This window comes from Balaenoptera borealis (assembly GCF_965194805.1).
Source record: "Balaenoptera borealis genome assembly, chromosome: 14".
NCBI lineage: Eukaryota > Metazoa > Chordata > Mammalia > Artiodactyla > Balaenopteridae > Balaenoptera > Balaenoptera borealis.
Genome location: NC_138875.1, coordinates 59,153,220 through 59,173,040, shown reverse-complemented (window position 1 = coordinate 59,173,040; position 19,821 = coordinate 59,153,220). Strand labels below are relative to the sequence as shown.

General features: G+C 39.0%; 1 protein-coding gene across 13 annotated transcripts in view; it reads right to left on the bottom strand.

The window, feature by feature from the left end:
* Positions 1 to 19,821, bottom strand: part of ARHGAP28 (Rho GTPase activating protein 28) — a 162,624-nt gene that overhangs the window by 121,150 nt on the left and 21,653 nt on the right. Inside the window, exons 2-4 of one of the 13 annotated variants that reach the window (XM_082353561.1) lie at positions 18,770 to 18,857; positions 17,226 to 17,286; positions 15,509 to 15,656 (exon numbers count right to left, since the gene is read on the bottom strand). The exons of 7 other annotated variants lie outside the window; for them this stretch is intronic. In XM_082353561.1, coding sequence (XP_082209687.1) covers positions 15,509 to 15,567 — 59 coding nt within the window. In that variant the 5' untranslated portion in view covers positions 15,568 to 15,656; positions 17,226 to 17,286; positions 18,770 to 18,857. 5 more of the 13 variants (XM_082353560.1, XM_082353562.1, XM_082353559.1 and 2 more) reach the window with 5 other exon arrangements.

Below are 19,821 nucleotides of genomic sequence, written 5' to 3'. Positions count from 1 at the left end.
GAAATTAAACAACTTACATGCAATGGACAACCTCCTTGAAAGATATAAACTACTAAAACTGACAGCAGAAGAAATGGAACCTACCTATATTTATTTTGAATATTGACTGATGATTTTATACTTTCCATGTAGCAGTAATTTATTCATGGACAAAAGAAAACCAGCCTCACCAGTGTGATAACTTTAGCTTCAAAAGTCCTGATGCCAGTAAAAATTAAAAACCTGAAAGATACCTCATAGTAACAGATAAAGCAGGAAGGAAATGAAGGGTGAATGAATATAACCAAAGTAATAGTGAAATGGAGCAGGACGCTATGGTCCTTCCCCCCTACCATGTCTTCCACCTGTCTTTTGTCTGTGGAAAAACTTCAGCCAAAAAATAGGTTTAATCAGAGAAAATGCAGAAACAAAGGAAAACAGTCCAACAAGACTAAATAATAATAGTTTAGTCATTAAGCACAGTCAAGGACCTTAGATATATTCTGAGTCATCTCCTGTGAGCTGTCTTGTAGATACTGAAACCTCCACCAGGTGGAAGAAGTTAACTACATGATGACCAGACTGTAGCCATGACATAAGCTGCCACAATTCCGAGAACTGGCCTCAAGGAAGTGGGAACCAACCAATCCTGGAACTGAAGACTAACTGTACTTAATCAAGACGACGCTGGTCAGACCACCCATGACCAATTTCAAGATGACGGTCAGAGCTGACTCTGCTGTTTCTGCATGTAGCCCCCTCCCTCCGTCTATAAAAGCTCTTGTCCCCTGGTTGACAGTGGGGAGGGAGGGGGAGTCGCCTCCACCCCCACCCCTCCATTGCCGGCATCCAAACTAAAGCAAACTTTCCTTTCCACCAACCTTGCCTCTTTACTGGCTTTTGAGCTGCAAGCAGCTGGACCCCACTTTCGGTTACAACAGTACTTGCATAATTAGGGCAAAATTATTATTAGCTAATACCCTTAATTACAAGTAGGTTTTAATATGAGTCTGGATCTCAACCCATCTCTTTTTTGGAATTAAAAAGTCTGGAAGTGAAACTATAGTTTCCTTGACAACACAAACGATCCCAAAATGATTCCTAGGAACAAAAGAAGCAAGATGATTGTCAGGAGGAAGTGTGCTTTGAATCCAGGATAGCAAATAGTTCTTGTTTTACAATAAGCTGTGAGCAGCCAGCTTTGACTATTAGCAGTTATGTGCCAATGATTATTAACTCAACTGCATAGTGAGGGCATTAAGTCACAGGAAGACTGTTGCTTTTATGCTGTACTTCTACTAAAACTTGATTTTATTGCCCATTTTCAACAGCTCTTGGGCTTGGGTTGTAAACAACAGCCTTTTGGTAATTCTTCTGCAAAGGATGCAGCCGGTGAGTAAAATTTAATCATATATGTATCCAAGAACAAATAACAAAAAACAAAATAACAAGATTCTCCATTTACAGGTCAATCAAGTTATGTGCCTTACCTAAGAAGTTATGTCTTTAATTCTAATCATTAGTGACCATTAGTAACTGAAACAATTTTTATTTTTCTCAAGTGTTTATGTTTCTTATATTAAGAAACCAAACAATAGTCTAGACTTTCATAGGGAGACGTGTACAATCAAGATGTCATGCCAGGCTTAATATAATGATAATAATAAAACACTTTAGGCGTTTACTAGGTTCTGGTTAGTATTTTAAGTGCTTTACATATACTAACCAATCTCATCCTCCATACCACCCAATGAGATTGTACTAATACTTCCATCATTTTACAGATGAAGAAATGGAGGCACAGAAAGGTTAAGTAATTTGCCCAGGATTCCACAGGTTGGCTTCTGATGCTGTATGGGGCACAGAGAGGTTAAGGAATTTGCCCAGGACTGCACAGCTAGGCTCTGATGCTGTAAAAACTGAAGAGTAATTCCCCAGTGCACCAGTTACTACCTCTGCTTTCACATGGCAGGAATTAACATTTTTACAAGTTTTTTACTTCTGGGAATGACATTTTTTATCTCTATGGTTTTAATAAGCTGAATCAGGAAAAATACAGTGTGAGGAAACATTAATTTGGTTCTGTGAGATTCCCAGCAGCAGGTCAACTTGCTGGCATGAAGAACCTTTTCAGTAATCCAGTAGCACACTCCAAGACTACAAGTGCATTTGCAAACAGCATAGTAACAGCCTGTGAGAAGGTGTTATGTTGAAAGGTAAGCAAGGTAGACTGGAGACCAGCACAGCTGACCCAGAGGAAAAAGAAATCAGTTCAGTCCTAAAAGCAAAACTTAACGAACTTCCACATCTTGGAATGAGAAAAGGATGTGACATTTATTTACAGAACCTTGTCTTGGAAACCCGTTCTGCAAGACAAGAAAAATCACACTTGCTCAAGTATCCTCTTTGCGCAGAAGACCTGCAAGGAAAATGCAATCACTGGGTGATGTTTACATGACTTGTCGAAAGGGAAAAGGGAAAAACTAAACATTTACTGAGTCCCCAGGTTGGGCCAAAAACTGTGTTATGTTGTTTCCACTTCATCTGATTAAATCTTGACAATGTACCTATAAGGCATTATTCCCATTTCTAAGGTTTAGAAAAACTGAGGACAAAAGAGGTTATGTAAAGTGCCTGAGTAAATATGCGGGGAGGTCAGAAGTCCGCCTCTGATCTGTCAGATTCTGAAGCTCGCACCACACCCACACCACACACTGACCCCTGTGTCTGCCCACCCAAGAGGGGCATCTTTGTAAGAAGTGGTCTACTTCTTCTGGGGGGCTAGACTGTATCATGTCAAAGGTTGAGCTCTAGGATAAGACTCCTGGGTCTGAAGCCCAGTTATGCTGATGACTAAGCATTGACAATTTACCTGACCTTGCTGTGCCTCAATTTTCCAGCCATGGGTGACAGTACCTATATCATAGTGATGCTGTGATTATTAAAAGACTTAATATATATAAGCCCTCCTGTATATTTCCCCATAGCATTTATCACAATACACTATATACTAACTAAAAATTAAATTTATTTATTTCACTTATTTTCTACCCCCTAGAATGTAAGCTTCATGAGGGCAGAAATTATTATCTGTTTTGTTCTGTACAATTCTGTATCCTCAGTACTGAGATGAGGGCCTGAAACTCACTAGGTTCAATAAATATTTGTTGAGTGGTGGACAAGTATAAGCCATTAATTTATTAAAGATCACTATTTCATTTTTGTATGAGTCTGAGCATAGAAATACGTGGTGATACATGCTAGGAAAAAAATAAAAGGGTCGACATATGGGTGATGATGGGGATGAGATACCAGTAAAACACGAATGCCCCTTTTCTAGAAATTTACTAATTTTGTATGTCAAACTGGAATTTCAATTCCTGTATTGCATCTATATTCATGGAAAGCAGAGGAAGTCATCTGTTTTATGGGAAATGAAAAGATACCTAGTCTTTCTAGCTTTCTCTTTGCCTGAAACTTAGGGGTTGACTCTTCATTTAACCTAATTTTAAAGTCTTTTTTTTTTTTTTTTTTAAATCAGCAGAAGCCAATGATTGGCTTTCTAATCATAAATTCCAAATGGGAAGAAAATTTTCCTTTCCTTAACCAGGTCTTACCAACATTCAGTGTAGCAATGAGGACACAAAAATGCTTTGAGCAGAGATGTCACCCACTCCTATTCCCTCAGGTAATTTTAAAAATCTCACTTCTCTTTCTTAGATTATTTTATTAATCGGGATATTTAAAAATTAAGATGATACAAATAATATTAATAAACTATGCTTTTTTGCAGATTCCTTATAAATACAAGTGGCCCTAAACATGCATGTCCTCTGTCACATGTGTTACAGTACACGTAAGTACACCAGGTCAGTCCATGCACTTATTAATTATTACATTCAATATGATATATAGAGAATCCTCCATAAACACTGCATTTAAAAGTTAATGCTCAGGTTTTTTTGTTTCTAAAAAATAAATAAAATAATAAATAAATAAATAAAATGTATTTATTTATTTGGCTGTGCAGGGTCTTAGTTGTGGCATGCAGGATCTTCGTTGCCACCTACAGGATGCGGCATGAGGGATCTAGCTCCCCCAGCAGGGATAGAACCCAGATCTCCTGCACTGGGAGTGCAGTCTTAACCACTGGACCGCCAGGGAAGTCCCTCAGCTTCTTTTAAAATTACGAATCTCATTTAGCTTTCAAAACCCTACCCAGATGTTACTACCTCCAAGAAATCTTAACCAGTTTCCCTCACTACTCAGACTTAAATACCTATTTTTGGGTGCTGTTAACACCTATATACTAAATTACTTATTTACATATGTGTCTCCCTACAAGACTGTAAACCGGAGGTCAAGACATTTATCCGTGTATGCCGGAGCCTAGAACGATACCTGGCACAAAGTAAGTATTCAATAAATGTTGAACTGAATTACTGGACATAGATTCAAGATAAATGTAGTCAATAAAACAAAGTCACAACTGAGTATAAAAAAAAAAATGAACACTAGAGTTAGAGAGTACGTGTACTTGGATGATGGCTGTATCAATTTTTTGAAAGTCACTTTGTTTTGAAGTGACTTGGAAAATATTTGAAGGTAATGGGATAATGTGCAAGCATCTTCATCTGTCCTAAGAGAAGCAAAAGGGAGAGAGTTTGTGTGAAAGTCACTTTTGATGATGATCCCCTAAGAAAAGTTATATGCAACATGCCAAAAGAATTGTTTGAAATCACTGTTTTTATTTCTAACTGGAGCTCTATCTGTTTCAAGGGTTTCTCAGAACTCAGTCCAAAGGCCACTGTCCCTGGAAGGCTCTCCTGTCTCCCCAGGGAGTAACATTCCTACCCCAGCCCTGCCTCCTTCATTGCATTTATTTACACTCATATCTGCCTCTTCCACTAGACAGAAAACCTTTTGAGGGCAGAGACTGTCTTACTATCTTCATATTCCTGATATCTGGTACACATGAAGTACTGAATAAAAATTCACAAAAAAATAAAATTAATTAAAAGCTTCTTTTAATTCTGAACAAGCCTAGCCAGCTCTTATTGAGGGCCTGGAATCTGGACATGGGCCTGTGTGCCAATGTTAATGGACCCTGCATTGTAGAAAGTGCCTGTGAAATTCTAGAAAACACGCCAACTTGCATTATTTTTTTTTCTAACATCAAACAATTCGACAATAGAGTTTTTGCCCTTCATTTCACTAGAATTATTCAGTCTTATTCTTTTACGTCTATGAGGACTTTTTCCATGGGCAAATTTAATTGTGTAGAATTAGATTTTATCATCCATATCCCAAATTTCTGAAGGAAACTGTCTTTATTCAAAGAATTTCAATAGAACAAAACAGCCAAGAGAGGGCCAACCAGATGTAGGGATATTGATTCGATATATAATAGTTCTTGATAATTACTTGTCTGCTTTAATGCTTTCCCTCTCTGACCCCAATCAACAGAATTGCGAACACCAAACACCGTGGGGAAAGAAGAGGGAGAAGCCGGGAGGGTGCCGTGCTCACTGAGTGCCCTCAGGCGTACCCCTGCTCTTATCTGCTCTACTCAGGGCACCGCTGCTGGTCTCCCTCCCCAGCTGCAGGCCAGGCAGGCAGGATAGCTTCTGGCCACTCACCTGCCTCAGCACCGGAGCTGCTGGGAGCACCCACCAAATATCTGTGGGGCACACATTGCGCTGGACACCAGCCAACAGAATCAGGGGGTGGCAGGGAAATCCAGATACTCTGTGCTCCTGGAGTTTAGAGACTAGCAGAGAAGAAAACTGAACAAGTACTTGCAATAACATTGGATGGATGTCATGATAAGGTAAATACAGATCGTCCTGTGTCAAACTCTAATACTTTTCAAACTCTAAGAATATTCTACCTTGACAAATAAGAACTGAGGAAAAGAGACTGGGTCTTTTGTACACGACTGCATGTCTGGCAACGCTTTTCCCCCCATTTTCTGGTCAGTAAATTTAGGATAATAAAAGTACCTCCCTCATAAAGTTATGGTGACAAGTAAATGGAATGACACAAGGCAAAATGCTGTGAACAGGGCCGGGCACACGATGGATGGGCAGTGCATCCTTGCTGTGGTTATGTCACATAGAAGGGCACCTGGCCTAACCCAGCGTGTCCTAATTGAAGTGACTTCTAAGCTCAGTCTGAAGAATGGGAGGGAATTCATTGTGTATGTATCAGTTTGCTGGAGCTGCCATAACAATGTACTACAGGTTGGGTGCTTTAAACAAAGGAATTTTTCTCACAGTTCTGGAATCTTGAAGGCCAAGATCAACGTGTCAGCAAGGTTGGTTTTATGCTGAGGCTTCTCTCCTTGGCTTGGAGATGGCCATCTTCTCCTTGTGTCTTCACATGTTCTTCCTCCTGTGCCAGTGTGTGTCCTAATTGCCTCTTCTTATAAGATCAGGTTGGATTAGGGCCCACCCTAATAACCCCATTTTAACTTAATTACCTCTTTTTTAAAGGCCCTATCTCCAAACAGTCATATTCAGGGGTACTGCGGGTCAGGGTTTCAACATATGAATTGGGGGGCTGCAATTCAGCCCATAACAACGGGAGACACAGGAAGCGGCACAGAGAAGAGGACTATTTCTAACAGAAATATCACTATTCAATAAATATTAATATTAAATATTAATATTAGAAATGTCACTATTTCTAATAATGTGTGAATTGAAACAGGATAGTGTAGCACGTTGACGAGAAACCGAATGAAATTAAACCCTTCTGTAGTATAGACTGCAAAAGAGGAATAGCAAGAGTTGAAGCTAGAACGTGGAGACAAATCAGGCCATGTAAGGCCTCTAAGAGAGTTTAAATGCAAAGCAGTTGGAGTTTACCCTAAGGGAATGGGAAATCATTGTAGAATTTTAAGCAGGGTGTGTATGTGGCACAACTGAACTCCATTTGAGAGAGAAAAATCACTCTGCCTGCATTATAAGAAGCTTTTTGGAGGCAGAGTGAGTTTGAGGCAAGGTGTTTGAAATAAGACAAGTGAGAAAGGCTGATGCCTTGAGTCAGGCCATGGGGTACAAGAAGCTGATACACTCCAGAGAGCTAATCAATAGACTCTGTGATTGATGGGGCAGGAGGGAAAAGGAGAACAATTTCTACGTAACCAGCAAATGGGTAGATAATGGTGAAGGAAGATGACAAAGTTGAAATGGACCTTTTGAATTTGAGAAACCTATGGGATTGCCATTACACCACTGGCTGTTGATAATATCTATGCTTACTAAACCCTGACTATACACCACAGAGTGTGCCAAGAAATTATGCAGATTATCATGCACCTTTCTACAATACAGACAAGGAAGCTTGGCCTTAGTGAGATACGTAACTTGGCCATGGTGCCACATCCTTTCCACACCCTCACCGCCCCTACCACCACCCCTGGGGCACCACTATCTTAACCTCTGATGCCACAGATTAGTTCTGGCCACTTCTGTACAGTATATGAAGGCGATTGTACAGTGTATGCACTCTTTTGTGTATGTCCACATGCATTTTTAAAGTCTGCAATTTAACTTGAGGGAAAAAAAGAGGTTGTTACAGATGGAGACGTAAGTATAATCTTATGAACTCATTTTCTTGTCTTCTAAGGACTCCCGCATGGATGGATACATAGTACCTACAACATTCATATTCCCAGGTAAAACCAGGAATGTGAAATGAATCCGGAGAAGGACAAGGCCCACTGCAGTGCTGCATCCTTTAGAAGAGATTGAGTCGCAGACCCAGACTAACGGTAACAAATCCCTTCAGATGAATTAAAGATTAGGATGTAAAGTAATAGTAATGGTAAGAGAGGTTTTAAAGGGAAAGTTCTATTGTAATAGCTTAAAGTAAATTTAGATGATAATAAATGTGAAATCAACTCCAGTTGTTGATTTATCAAAGTAATCCCTTTTTCTAGTTAGGAATCTTTCACACTGCTAAGGAATTGAAAGTGACTTTAGATAGTATTTTGAATGTGTTTTAAAAACAACAGAAATGACGGTTAACTTTTTCATTAGTTTTAAAAATTCTTTTCTAAAACAATTTCATAGAAGTTGTACATTTAACTTAATATTTTACTCTCTGCTCATTATACTATATAATACTACATTGTACTTGCTGAATTCTGAGTTTGTTTCTTCCCTGGACCTAGGAATTTCTTGGTGGGGCAGGGATTACAGTCTTATTATTATTATTATTATTATTTTAATTTATTTATTTTATTTTTGGCTGCATTGAGTCTTCGTTGCTGCACGCAGTCTTTCTCTAGTTGCGGCGCGCGGGCTTCTCATTGTGGTGGCTTCTCTTGTTGCAGAGCACGGGCTCTAGGCGTGCAGGCTTCAGTAGTTGCAGCACGCGGGCTCAGTAGTTGTGGCTTGCGGGCTCTAGAATGCAGGCTCAGTAGTTGTGGTGCACAGCCTTAGTTGCTCCACGGCATGTGGGATCTTCCCAGACCAGGGCTCGAACCCATGTCCCCTGCATTGGCAGGCAGATTCTCAACCACTGCGCCACCAGGGAACCTCTACACTCTTATTTTTAAGGTAAGAGGATCTTGGCTTTGATAGTTCTCTTATGAATTATACTACTTTTGCTTTCAATCACCGTATTAAAAAAAACTGTAAAAAAAAATTTGACTTGGAAGGTGAAAACAATCATATTTGCAAATTTACTGCCATCAAACTCTTAAAGTTACCCAATGTTTGTAAAGGGAGAAAAAACTTATCTATTCACTTAACTGTTCTCCACAACAGGTTTGTTTGTTTGTTTGTACCTACATAGGCGTGCACAGTTAGGATATAAGTCCATTTCAGAGAAGAGTCCCATCATTTTTTAGCATAGTGAAATCTTTGAACTCCTACTGCACATCTTTTGATCACATGTTTTTCTTAAACCCCTAAAATTCCCGATTATATTTGGATGTCCCTCTCCTACAAAAGAGCCAACATTTAGCCTAACCTTCTTGTTGAGCCAAACAAGGTTCTGATTACAATCTTAATGAACCTCCTTTTGAGAAAAGAATCCACCACCTATGACCAATATTTTGACTGCAGGATACTCTGCCTTTAAACTCGGTGGGAAGCAGCAACTTCCAGGTGAATTGTCAAGTCAGGTTGTTTTTAGCTGAGAAACTCTGCAGCTGGGTGTGAAAGCCTAGTTTCTCTGTCATATCTTTAATTTTTTCAAGGTCAGATAGATAAGAATCCGTGAAAGTATTCAAATTTTAGCTACTTTTTACTTTTCATTTCTGCTCTTATAATTTCCATATTCATTTCCTGTCATGGATGAGTTGTAGATTTCAGTTCCTTCACTCATTTAAGTCTGATGTCCCATAAGCATCTCTGGCTTATTTAAATTACTTAAACTTGTTAGGTGCAGAGCACAAGCTCTAAATATACATGTATATGTACTTTAACTAACCAACCATGCAGGGATAACTGGGTGAAAATTAGTAACATTTTAATAATAAATTAGACAATCACAGGAATGAAGATAAGTCATTGCAAAGGTATAAAACAAAAAAGAGTATACCCAAAGTGGGGCTCTTATTGATCACCAATAAGATATTCTAAATGAGAACTAGAATTTCCTTATTCATTTCTAAGCTTTTCTTTTTGAAAAATCTGATTTGTTCCAAATTTGCCTACCAACTCTTGAATAAAACTTTCTGAAACTTTAGAAATTGTGTCTAAAAGGATTAGAGTAAGAACTAAATCCCCATCTGCCAGGATATCTGAATTTGCCTCCTTTCAAATTATACATAAGGTATCTGTGGTGAAATGAAGATTAGGAGAAAACAGTAAGCATTTAAAAGGAAAAGCCCACTCCATGCTTGCTAAGTATTAAATTTTCATTGATTTTAGCCAGCATTTTATTCAAACTTACATTTACAATGTTACATGTGAAATGAGTATTAAAAAGTCAATAAAAACCCATTTAATAAAGCAACAAGATCCATATTATTTTAAAACAAATCTAAAGCAGTCCTATGTCCTTACCAGACTCTTGCTCACAATAAATCATCATTTCCTGTCTTGCCTTTGATCTTCTCTGATTTAAAACCACAACTCTCATTTATCTAAGATGATAAAAGGACAGATATAGAGCGAAAAAGCCACAAATACCATTAATACCTCACTTTCAGGTCTGTCTACCTACAAATCTTTAACTAGCCCAACCATCCAGAAGCAAAATCGGATAATTTACATTTCCCTTTCTATCCTTTCCTGCTTCCTGGAGCAATATTAAAGGATAAGCAAGCAACAGACTCTAAAGCAAATTCTATGCCCTAAACCAGAGAAGAATAGAGTATCTTATACATGCTCTATTATAGAGCATTTTATATATGCTCTATGGATTTTAACACCTCCTCCATCCCCATTTCTCATCTGATACAATTATAGTATGTTTGTCACAGAAATTTCTTATTTTGAATCTTCTAAATAATATTTATAGCAGACCTACAATCCCATACAGTGACGTGTAAAAATAATCATTCCCCAAGCTTCAGTTTCCTAAATGAACTTGAGAAATAGCTATTTAACACAGCACAACGAACGGACTTCACAGCACTTGGAAAATGGCCCTCGAAGTCAAAATTATATAGCTCTGGCATGGAATTTCTGAGGTCTACCCCTCGGGAAACCATCCTCAAAGCCTCCTAACAGGTAATCCAAGGAGCAGAGCTCATTAATTTTCTTCTGGGGCAGTGCTGTGTGAAAGCCTGATATCCAGTCCTGCTTGTGTGGGGTGAACAACTCTGTGTTCAATGCTTTATTCTATTGAACTCTGGAAACTCCCTTGACATCAGTTTCTAAAGAATTTACCAAAGTTGCTAAAAACATTGGCTATTCAGTCTGGTGCTGTATCTCTGATGTCACAGGTCCCATTAACTGGAATGATGGAGAGAAGGACATAAAGAGTGAGAGATCACGCAATTTTGGAAAATTATATGTACCTGTCATGGCTTAATTCTTAATCCAACAGGATAGGTAGGTAGAACATCAAACACTACTTAAATTGTTCCTTTACCAAATCTGTATGAATTTTATTTCCCGAGGGTAGTAACATCATGATAGTTGTCAATCCAAACTTTGCATTAATCATCAGTATGTCCCTATAATGCCTAATTCAGAAACACTCCTCCCGATATGCAATGCTGGCCAGGTTTGTCTTCTCATTTATCTCTGACTCTGACCCATCTCTCTAGACCCATTTTACTTCTTAGGTTTTGCTCCATTTGTTTCTCTTCCTGTCCTTCCATCCTGCTCCACTCCCCATTCTCCCCTCTCTATCTCCACAAAGTACATAACAGAGCTTTCTCCTGTTTCCCAAACTTCACCACGTTAAAGAAGAGTGGCTTATTCTACTAATCAGTTTCATGTTCCCCAAAATACTGCTATTTCCCATATGTGATGACTATTAAACAGGCCATATTCTCTGCAAAGGGTGAGAAAGGATATTTTATGCTAGGTACTCCTGTGTTTAGGTTTTCAATACATTAAGGTGGTAGAGGTGGAACAGGGAGAGGGGGAAAGGAAGGAGGGCAGGAAATGATGATTCAAAGGACTGTGCAAAAAAAGAACGGTGCTTCATGGGGATATAAGAATATGAATAAGAGTAAGATTAAGAATAACAAGTTAATTCTTACATAGATCTTACTATGTGGCAATCATTGTTCTAAGGTCTTTACTTATATTGATGTCTTTAATCCTCACAATAAGTCTAGGAGATTAATTCTGTTATTATCCCCAGTGAGGAAAATGAGGGGCTGAAGGGTTAAATAACTTGCCCTAGTCAGTAGAAGAGCCAGAAATCTTGCTCTTCGACATTGATTTGCTTCTTTTAAAGCTAACAGAGGGGAGTTCCTCCCTGGCGGTCCAGTGGTTAGGACTCTGCACTCTCACTGCCAGGGCCCCGGGTTTGACCCCTGGTCGGGGAACTAGGATCCCGCAAGCCGGGTGGCGGGGCCAAAAATAAATAAAATAAAATGAAATAAAATAAAACAAAACAAGCCCACTAAAAGGAAAAAAAAAAAGCTAACAGAGTTGATTATTTCAATACTGGAGAGGGTGAAAGTGAAACTGACTTATGACCAAAATGGCCCAGTTCCTTTGTGACCAATATATGAACCCTAATAGTTGAGACACATACTAACTTAAACTGATTTTTTTGGTGCTTATTGATAATACAGAAAAATTGCTTAAATGTTGTCCCGGAATGATATTCATTTTAGAAAACGTGGAATACATTTTAAAGTATTTGGGCTTAGGCATAGGGTGACCACATGTGCTGGATTGTTTAGAAAAATCTCAGTTTATACCTGCTGTCCAGGCATGATTGTATAGCACCTACTTTCACTTTTAAAAGTGTCCCGTTTCAGACAAGAAAGTATATAGTCATCTTACTTATGCACAACCAGTGTAATTGGCACAAGCCAAATTGCACAAAATTCAGACCCAATCTCTTTATTGTATTACTTTCAGGTCATTCCTTTTGGCAACTCCAGAAGCTATTAGTCTATGCCAACAACAGCCAATGGCTGTTCACTGTCAGCATTGAGTCCATTATCTTTATGCACATTTTTTCTTGTTTCATGGTCCCATCCCCAAGCTTTCTATTCAACAAGCATCTTTCACTCAGTTTTTTCTACCTGTAAAATTAATTAGGATTACTGATTAACTCTAAAACTTCTAAAAGGCAAAATCAATACAAAACAAACACCCTCCTTCCCTACTTCAAGACATATATAATTTAAAAACTTTCTGTGCAACTAAAGCTGCATAAAGTTACCTCCATAAATGTTAGTTTAAAATCATATATGCTCATAAAAGGGAGAGTTCTATTGATCTTTTCTTCTCAAACATTTTACAGGATTTGGTACATCACCACGTGAATTTCAAATGATCTCTTATTCATCTTCTGAGAATCAACATCTGCATAAAAACTGATAAGTGCTGCATTTGGTTTTAATAATTCTGATTCTTTCATTTCCTCCTCCTAAAATCAGTTGTTTTTACCATCATGAGCTCAGTGGTGCTTTTCCCCATTTCCCTTTTTTCTGCCTCTTCCTACCTTCAAAGACTTCATTTCCCTCTAGTCCTTTTGCCAAATTACTCCCTCTCCTCCTCCAATACTTTCTGTTCTATAATAACCACTCTAGTGACACTTCTGTCCTTAAGGATTCCATTGTCACTTTTTGGAAACAAGCCACTGTTCATTATTCACTCTCTCACATTACACTTCCAGTAATGCCCCCAACTCAGCAATTGCCTTAGTAGGCCTATGCTTTCTCCATAGCACTTTATAATTCTTCTGAGAAATTACTTACTCTTGGTCTCCTTACACAAAACCCCTGACCACCCTACCCTTGGATCAAATTATCCACTCAGATGTACAGTCTACTTGGGAAACTCAGCTGACAAATAAAGCTTCCCAGCTCCTAGGCTTCATTCACCTCATTGCTTATGAAGATCCTTGGGAAACTGACCTACAGAGAGAAGGGAGGAAATTCCTGCCCTCCATCCATAGGAGATCAGTTTACGTGCCCTGAAGCACTGGACTGCATTGTTTTACTCTTATCTCGGGTCCACATAACTACAGATGTTTGAGGGTACAGTTGACCACTAGTTCTGGAAAGTGTTCCATGCCAGTGTAAATCAGTATGAGGTAGACAATAGCCTACAATGTCCTGCTTAGTGACTTAAAAGTTTTGACAGTGTTCTGCAGATCTTAGTATTTAAACTTATCTTGATTATGATACCCAACATAGAACTGTATTCATCTTTAATTTCCACTAAATGGCCTCAGCTATCCAAAGAGGTTTAATCTCACTATGATAATGACATATCATTAAAGGGTTCTCTATAAAAGTTGCTTTGGATGTGTGGTACCTTTTGGGGAGAAACTGCTATAAGGTTTGAAGATCACATTTAATAGAAAGAAGTGAATTTCATTAAAGATGTAAGGAAAGTAATTACAGCTTCAGAGTCACATGGCCAAAGGCAAATTATACATTCCATTCTATAATAATGTTTTAAATAGACATTACTTCCTAGTTACCTGTTACCTTGTTCCTTCATGAAAGTGGTCTTATTTGCAATAAGTAGATATCCTGAACAAAGCTGGAGTCATTGCAAACAGAGAATCAATTGTATCACATATTTTAGAGTGATGAGATGACACTTAAGCACATGTTCGCCAACACATAGACCAAAATTTGACCAAATCTTAATCATGAAAAACGAGCATGTCTCTGTATGTCAGCTTTACAATTACACTCCTATAGGAATTTCGGTAATCTCTTTGTCTTTTATGGACAGGGACAATATTTACTAAGACAAAAATCGGTATGCTTGGGGTGAAATGTTTCAAGATGAAACTCAACTAGAGTCAGACACACGCAGAAGCCACAGCTCTGGGAAGACCATCAGAATTCAAAATTTAAAACAACAACAAAAAGAAGACACCTCAAAGCATTCAATTCCATTTCTCCAAATGTCATCCTTTCAATTATCTTAAAAATACCCATATTACTAAGAATAATTTTTAAAGGTCAGTCTCTAACTAAAGCTCATACTGTGTGAGGTTTTATATATCATTCCTTCCAACTATGGACTGCACTTATTGAATGAGCTGGAACTTTACTGTGTGATATAGAGTAAATCATATGATTGCATTATCCCCATGAATCACAAATACAGATAGGGGACAGAGAAGAAAAAAATATAGTTGATTTCAGTTTGGTCTCACTGAAAACACGATACTTGTTCTTACTGTCCCTTTACATTAGAGAGAATAGGAATGTCTAAAAAAATCTTTGAAAGGCTAATTGGAAGATTTATTTTTAATTAGACACAAGCAGTGGCTCTCACGTCAAATTATTTTTTTTTTACTTTAACCTTTTACAATTGCAATATTGTACTGAAAGTAAGCAGAAATATTTAATAGTCTTATTTAATAGTCTCTTTCAAGGACACTTTCCTTAAAAAAAACAAAACAAAACAAAAAAAACACTACAAAATCAGCCCTCAGGTACCATTTCACACTGGCACCTAGGTATCCCAAGGCTCTTATTTCACTGTGCCCTCCCAAATTATAGCCTAGATTCAGAATCACTTGACTAAGTGATACTTCTGTAAGACACAAAAGCTACTGATTTATTGAGAGGCTTGAGGCTCTATGTTTACTTCATCACACTCCTATGTATAGTGTTTATAGCAACGATAGAAAAAAATCATCCTCAGTCAGTGAGTCAAAGATAAAATCACATAGAATGATTATGAGCATATAAAGAGGGAAAAATAAACGCATACCTTGGTGGGATGATACTGAGGCATTTCTTAGGAGACTACTCTCTGCATCCCTGAATTGTGACCGAGATGATAAAGAAGTGTGGAGAGGAACAAGTGACCTCATTGTCACCTGTCCGTGCTCTTTAGCTGAGGAGGCAGAGCCTGTGTATCACACGGCAATCACCACACGGCAATTCCAGCTAAGAACTGACCTTGCACCAGATGAGAAGCAGCCAGAGCCCAGCTCACAGAGTCCCTTCTGTTTAGACATGGTTCTCGTTGTACAGAGGCTGGAGTGAATTCAGCAACTGGTTTTGTCGAGCCTGGAACCTATGCTACGCCGCACGAGGTCTGTGTTAACTGAAGACACAAATGGCCTCGGATGTAGACAGAAAAGACTGTGAGAGACGGAGTTAGAGACAGGATCAAACAAAAGCTCAAATTTGAAAGTTAAGCTCTAGTCCTTGGTTTACTTGTGATGCCAGTGATACAATCAGAATAGATAAGGAGGTCTGTTTTGCTTCACTGTTTGAATTTGGGTCTGAGGACCCAATAAGTTATGATAATGTTCACACTCTTTTGCAACAGTTCCAGAAACTGTGGTTGTTAAATTCAGTAGGAGAAAGAATTCCATTTGGCTCCACTCATGTTTTCCTCCCAGAGTAGAAATGAGGATTAATAAAAGCATGTCTGAGTAGAAAACTTATTAGTCTACCAAGGGTGAATGGGCACTGGAGGATTTGTAAAGGGAGCTAAAATTAAATTCTTAATACAATTTAATGTCAATTAAATGCATGTAATGAGAGTGACCACCCAGAAAATTAATCTATTTTATAGTTAAAGTATAATCAAATTGGTCTGTTCTACAAATGTAGCTCTCCTTCCTTTCTAATTAAATACTACTTTATGAAGCTGGACTTCCCAGACACCTGGAATTTTTTAAAAAGATTTGTAGGCATGTCTTCAAAATGAGAGGGACTTTGCTACTTCTTATAATAGAAAAATTGGTTTCTTGTCTTAGCAATTGCCAATTAACTTCATAACCCTAGAGAATTTCAAGGAAAGGAAACCAAACTAAAATCAGAAAGGAAAATTACATAGCAAATACCATGGTTTACACCATCACAGAGACAGCACTGTTGTATTCTGTGATCTATGAAGCTGCTGCCGCTGCTCTTACTGGGCCTGGCAGTGCCATCTCCAGATGCGACACCCCAGTAGAGAACCAGTAGATAATTCAGACACCCCAGTAAAGTATGTGTGTGCCCACCGGTTTGAGGCTTCTTGTTGACCCAGCTGGCACGGCTCATTTTGCCTTTCTACGCCCCAGTCCCAACAATCTCAATTTCTATGTATATTCCTCCTGGCCATTATTTTCCAGTCTTTAAAATTATATCCTCTAATATCCTCTGAATCATCCCTAGCTACTGAGTCCTAAATTAGATGCTGCATTTTAACAGGAGACACATTATCCCCGAGAACGACTGTCTCAAATGAGGTCATGGACACTCTAGTTTTACAGTTTGAAAAACAAAAGCATTTCCCTTTTCTGTTACCTGCCAGGGATTTTTTTCTTTACAAGAGAGAAAATCTGACAAAGTGAAAGCATAAGCAACTGACCATGTGGAACCTGACCCTGATTAGCATTTCCCTGTGTTTCTTCAGTGTTTCATTTTCTCTTTCTTATTGTAAGAAACTGTCTTCTACAATAAATTTTAACCAGAGTCGATTAGTTTGTTTTCTAGTTTTGGAAAAAAAAATCATACATGGCCCCCTTCCCTCCATTTCACAGACATTTATGGGGCATGTGGCTGGACACGGAGATCGTAAGGACACACCGTGGCTCCAGCTCTTAGGGGGCTGCGAGCAGTGGAGTACAGGGGGCAGCTACAGAGAAGTCACATCAGCATTACCATCAAGAATAATAACCTGAGGGCAGCAGTAGGCCCAGGGTTCACTGGGAGCACAAAGGAGAGAAACTGGATACAGACTGGAAGAGAAGAGGAAAAGGTATTAGGGCAGGTTTTCTAGACAACAGAAGCTGTGGTCCAATCCCCAGGGACGACAGGACTTAACCAGGTGAAGACTGGGGAGAAGGCTCTCCCAGCAAGGGAAGGAGGATGTGCAGAAAGGGCTCTTGGGACCTCAAATATGCTATAAACTGCTTGATGAACAGGCTATATGTAATCAAGGCAGCATACAAAACCCTGTATAAGGAGAAATATCTGTCCACTCCAGAAATCGGTTGGACAATGCTGCCAGGGAATGTTTGTAGGCAAGAGCAGTATTTGTTTGGCTGCTACCTTTTTAACTTTCCTATAAAGATATGCTACAAATTTGCAACTCATGACTTCAGCTCACCTTTCTTTTTTTTTTTTTAAAGGGAAAGGTTTAAGCATTTACCCTGTCTTTTTTTTTTTTTAATTAATTAATTAATTAATTATTTAATTTATGGCTGTGTTGGGTCTTCGTTTCTGTGCGAGGGCTTTCTCTAGTTGCGGCAAGCGGGGGCCACTCTTCATCGCGGTGCGCGGGCCTCTATCGCGGCCTCTCTTATTGCGGAGCACAAGCTCCAGACGCATAGGCTCAGCAGTTGTGGCTCACGGGCCCAGTTGCTCCGCGGCATGTGGGATCTTCCCAGACCAGGGCTCGAACCCGTGTGCCCTGCATTGGCAGGCAGATTCTCAACCACTGCGCCACCAGGGAAGCCCCAGCTCACCTTTCTTGAATCTATTTTCAGTGTGGTATGGCTACTGAATAGATAATGTCCAAACAGACCAGATCAGTTGTTTGCTCTGATTAACTTTCAGCTCAAACTTTTTTTTCCTCATGTTATGATTATATTGGTCAGAGATGTACTAGAAGCTTTAACTCCAATCGCAGAAATGCTTCATTTACAAAAGCAAACACTTTCCTCTCTGTCTTGGCACACAAGACTAGGGACTGGTGGTCTCATGTGCCGATCACACACCTGCACAGGGATCCAAGGAAAGCACTAGAAACACCAAGCAAACTCCCATTCAGGACACCGAACTTGGACTGGGGGTATGAGGGTAAAATAAAAAAAGGGAGGGGATTAACTTACCTTGTCTTCCTATTAGAAAACAATTATACAATTTCCCACCCCTCATGTGTGAAATACTGAAAGGCTTCTGTTTCCTCTACACATTCTTCAAGAATGGCTAAAACTCAGTACCTTCTTGTGCCCTGATCTCGTTAAATGTTGACTGCCAACATTTTTCACTTCTGAGAACAGAAACATCCCATTCATACAGGTATTATCTCGTAAGTGCAAGGCACTCCCAGCTTCTGCCCCATTGGCTTTCTCATATCAGCCAGAAATGCCCAAGCCCAGACGCTGGCCATCACAGCAATGCCACCCGGAAGTGTCCTGACTGTGGGGAGACACACAGGACAGCAGGCATTCTATCTGTTTTTATATTGAATTTGTCCAGCAGTCGTTCAAAGCTCACCTCAAGTCCTGGGGAAACACTCTGAATACTATAAGTATACTCTCCAGGTATATGAAATGGTCCTGATAACTGTAAATGTAAAGATACCCTGGATAGAAAAAAAAGAGAGGAAATTTTAAATAATTTGACCAATATCTTTTGAACCGGCGGTCCACAAATCACCTGAAAATGCATGCAAACTTGTACAGCATACATATGTGTACTTTTCATAAAGGTCTAAGGCTTTTATTAGATTCTTGAAGCATTCTATGACTTGAAAAAGCTAAGAAATACATGATAAAAAGTAACTCTTATTTCGGTATGTAAAAATACAACTCAGGTGCACAAGCTAGAAATATCAAGGAAACATAAAATACATCACCTTTTGCCTTCATTTGTGTATCTTTGAGCAATGAATACCAAATTAAAAGATAGTATTTGCTACACATGCTGTCTGTGAAAAGTTACCTTGCTTCAATAGTTCATCCGATAATTCTGACAATACATTTTGTAATTTGGCTTCAAATAAATTCACCCTAACACCAGAAAAAAAGATATTCTGGATGTAAAATAGTTCCCCAAAGTAGGTATTGATACAGTAAATGGTTTGTTTAATTGAATACTTGCTAAATTTGAGGTCCAATCACACTCGGGTATGTGGAGAATTCTATTCTAGGAGTAGCATAATTCCAGGAAGATGGAAAACCTGTAACTGAATCTCCTTCACCACTTTCCAAAAACAAATAGGGGTGCATTCCAAACACCAGCAGCCACAGGCTTAACTGCAGCTGACCAAGTCTGAGATGACCTACAAAATCTTCTCTGTTATTAGTAACATTCCTGCCTTCATGGAATTACCAAAATGCATGTGGGGGTCAGGGTTTCATTAGTGTTGAGTTAGTCTTCTCCCCCATCTGCCCTGTATCCCTCTGGGGCACAACACTAGGAAAATTCTGTCATCCACAATACCCAGCTGTGTCACCCAACTGCAAGCCAAGTTAATGGGAATAAAAGCTATGCTAAATGTGTAGTCTGAAGATGGGACTTTGGCTGAACCACTAGCATTCCAGCAT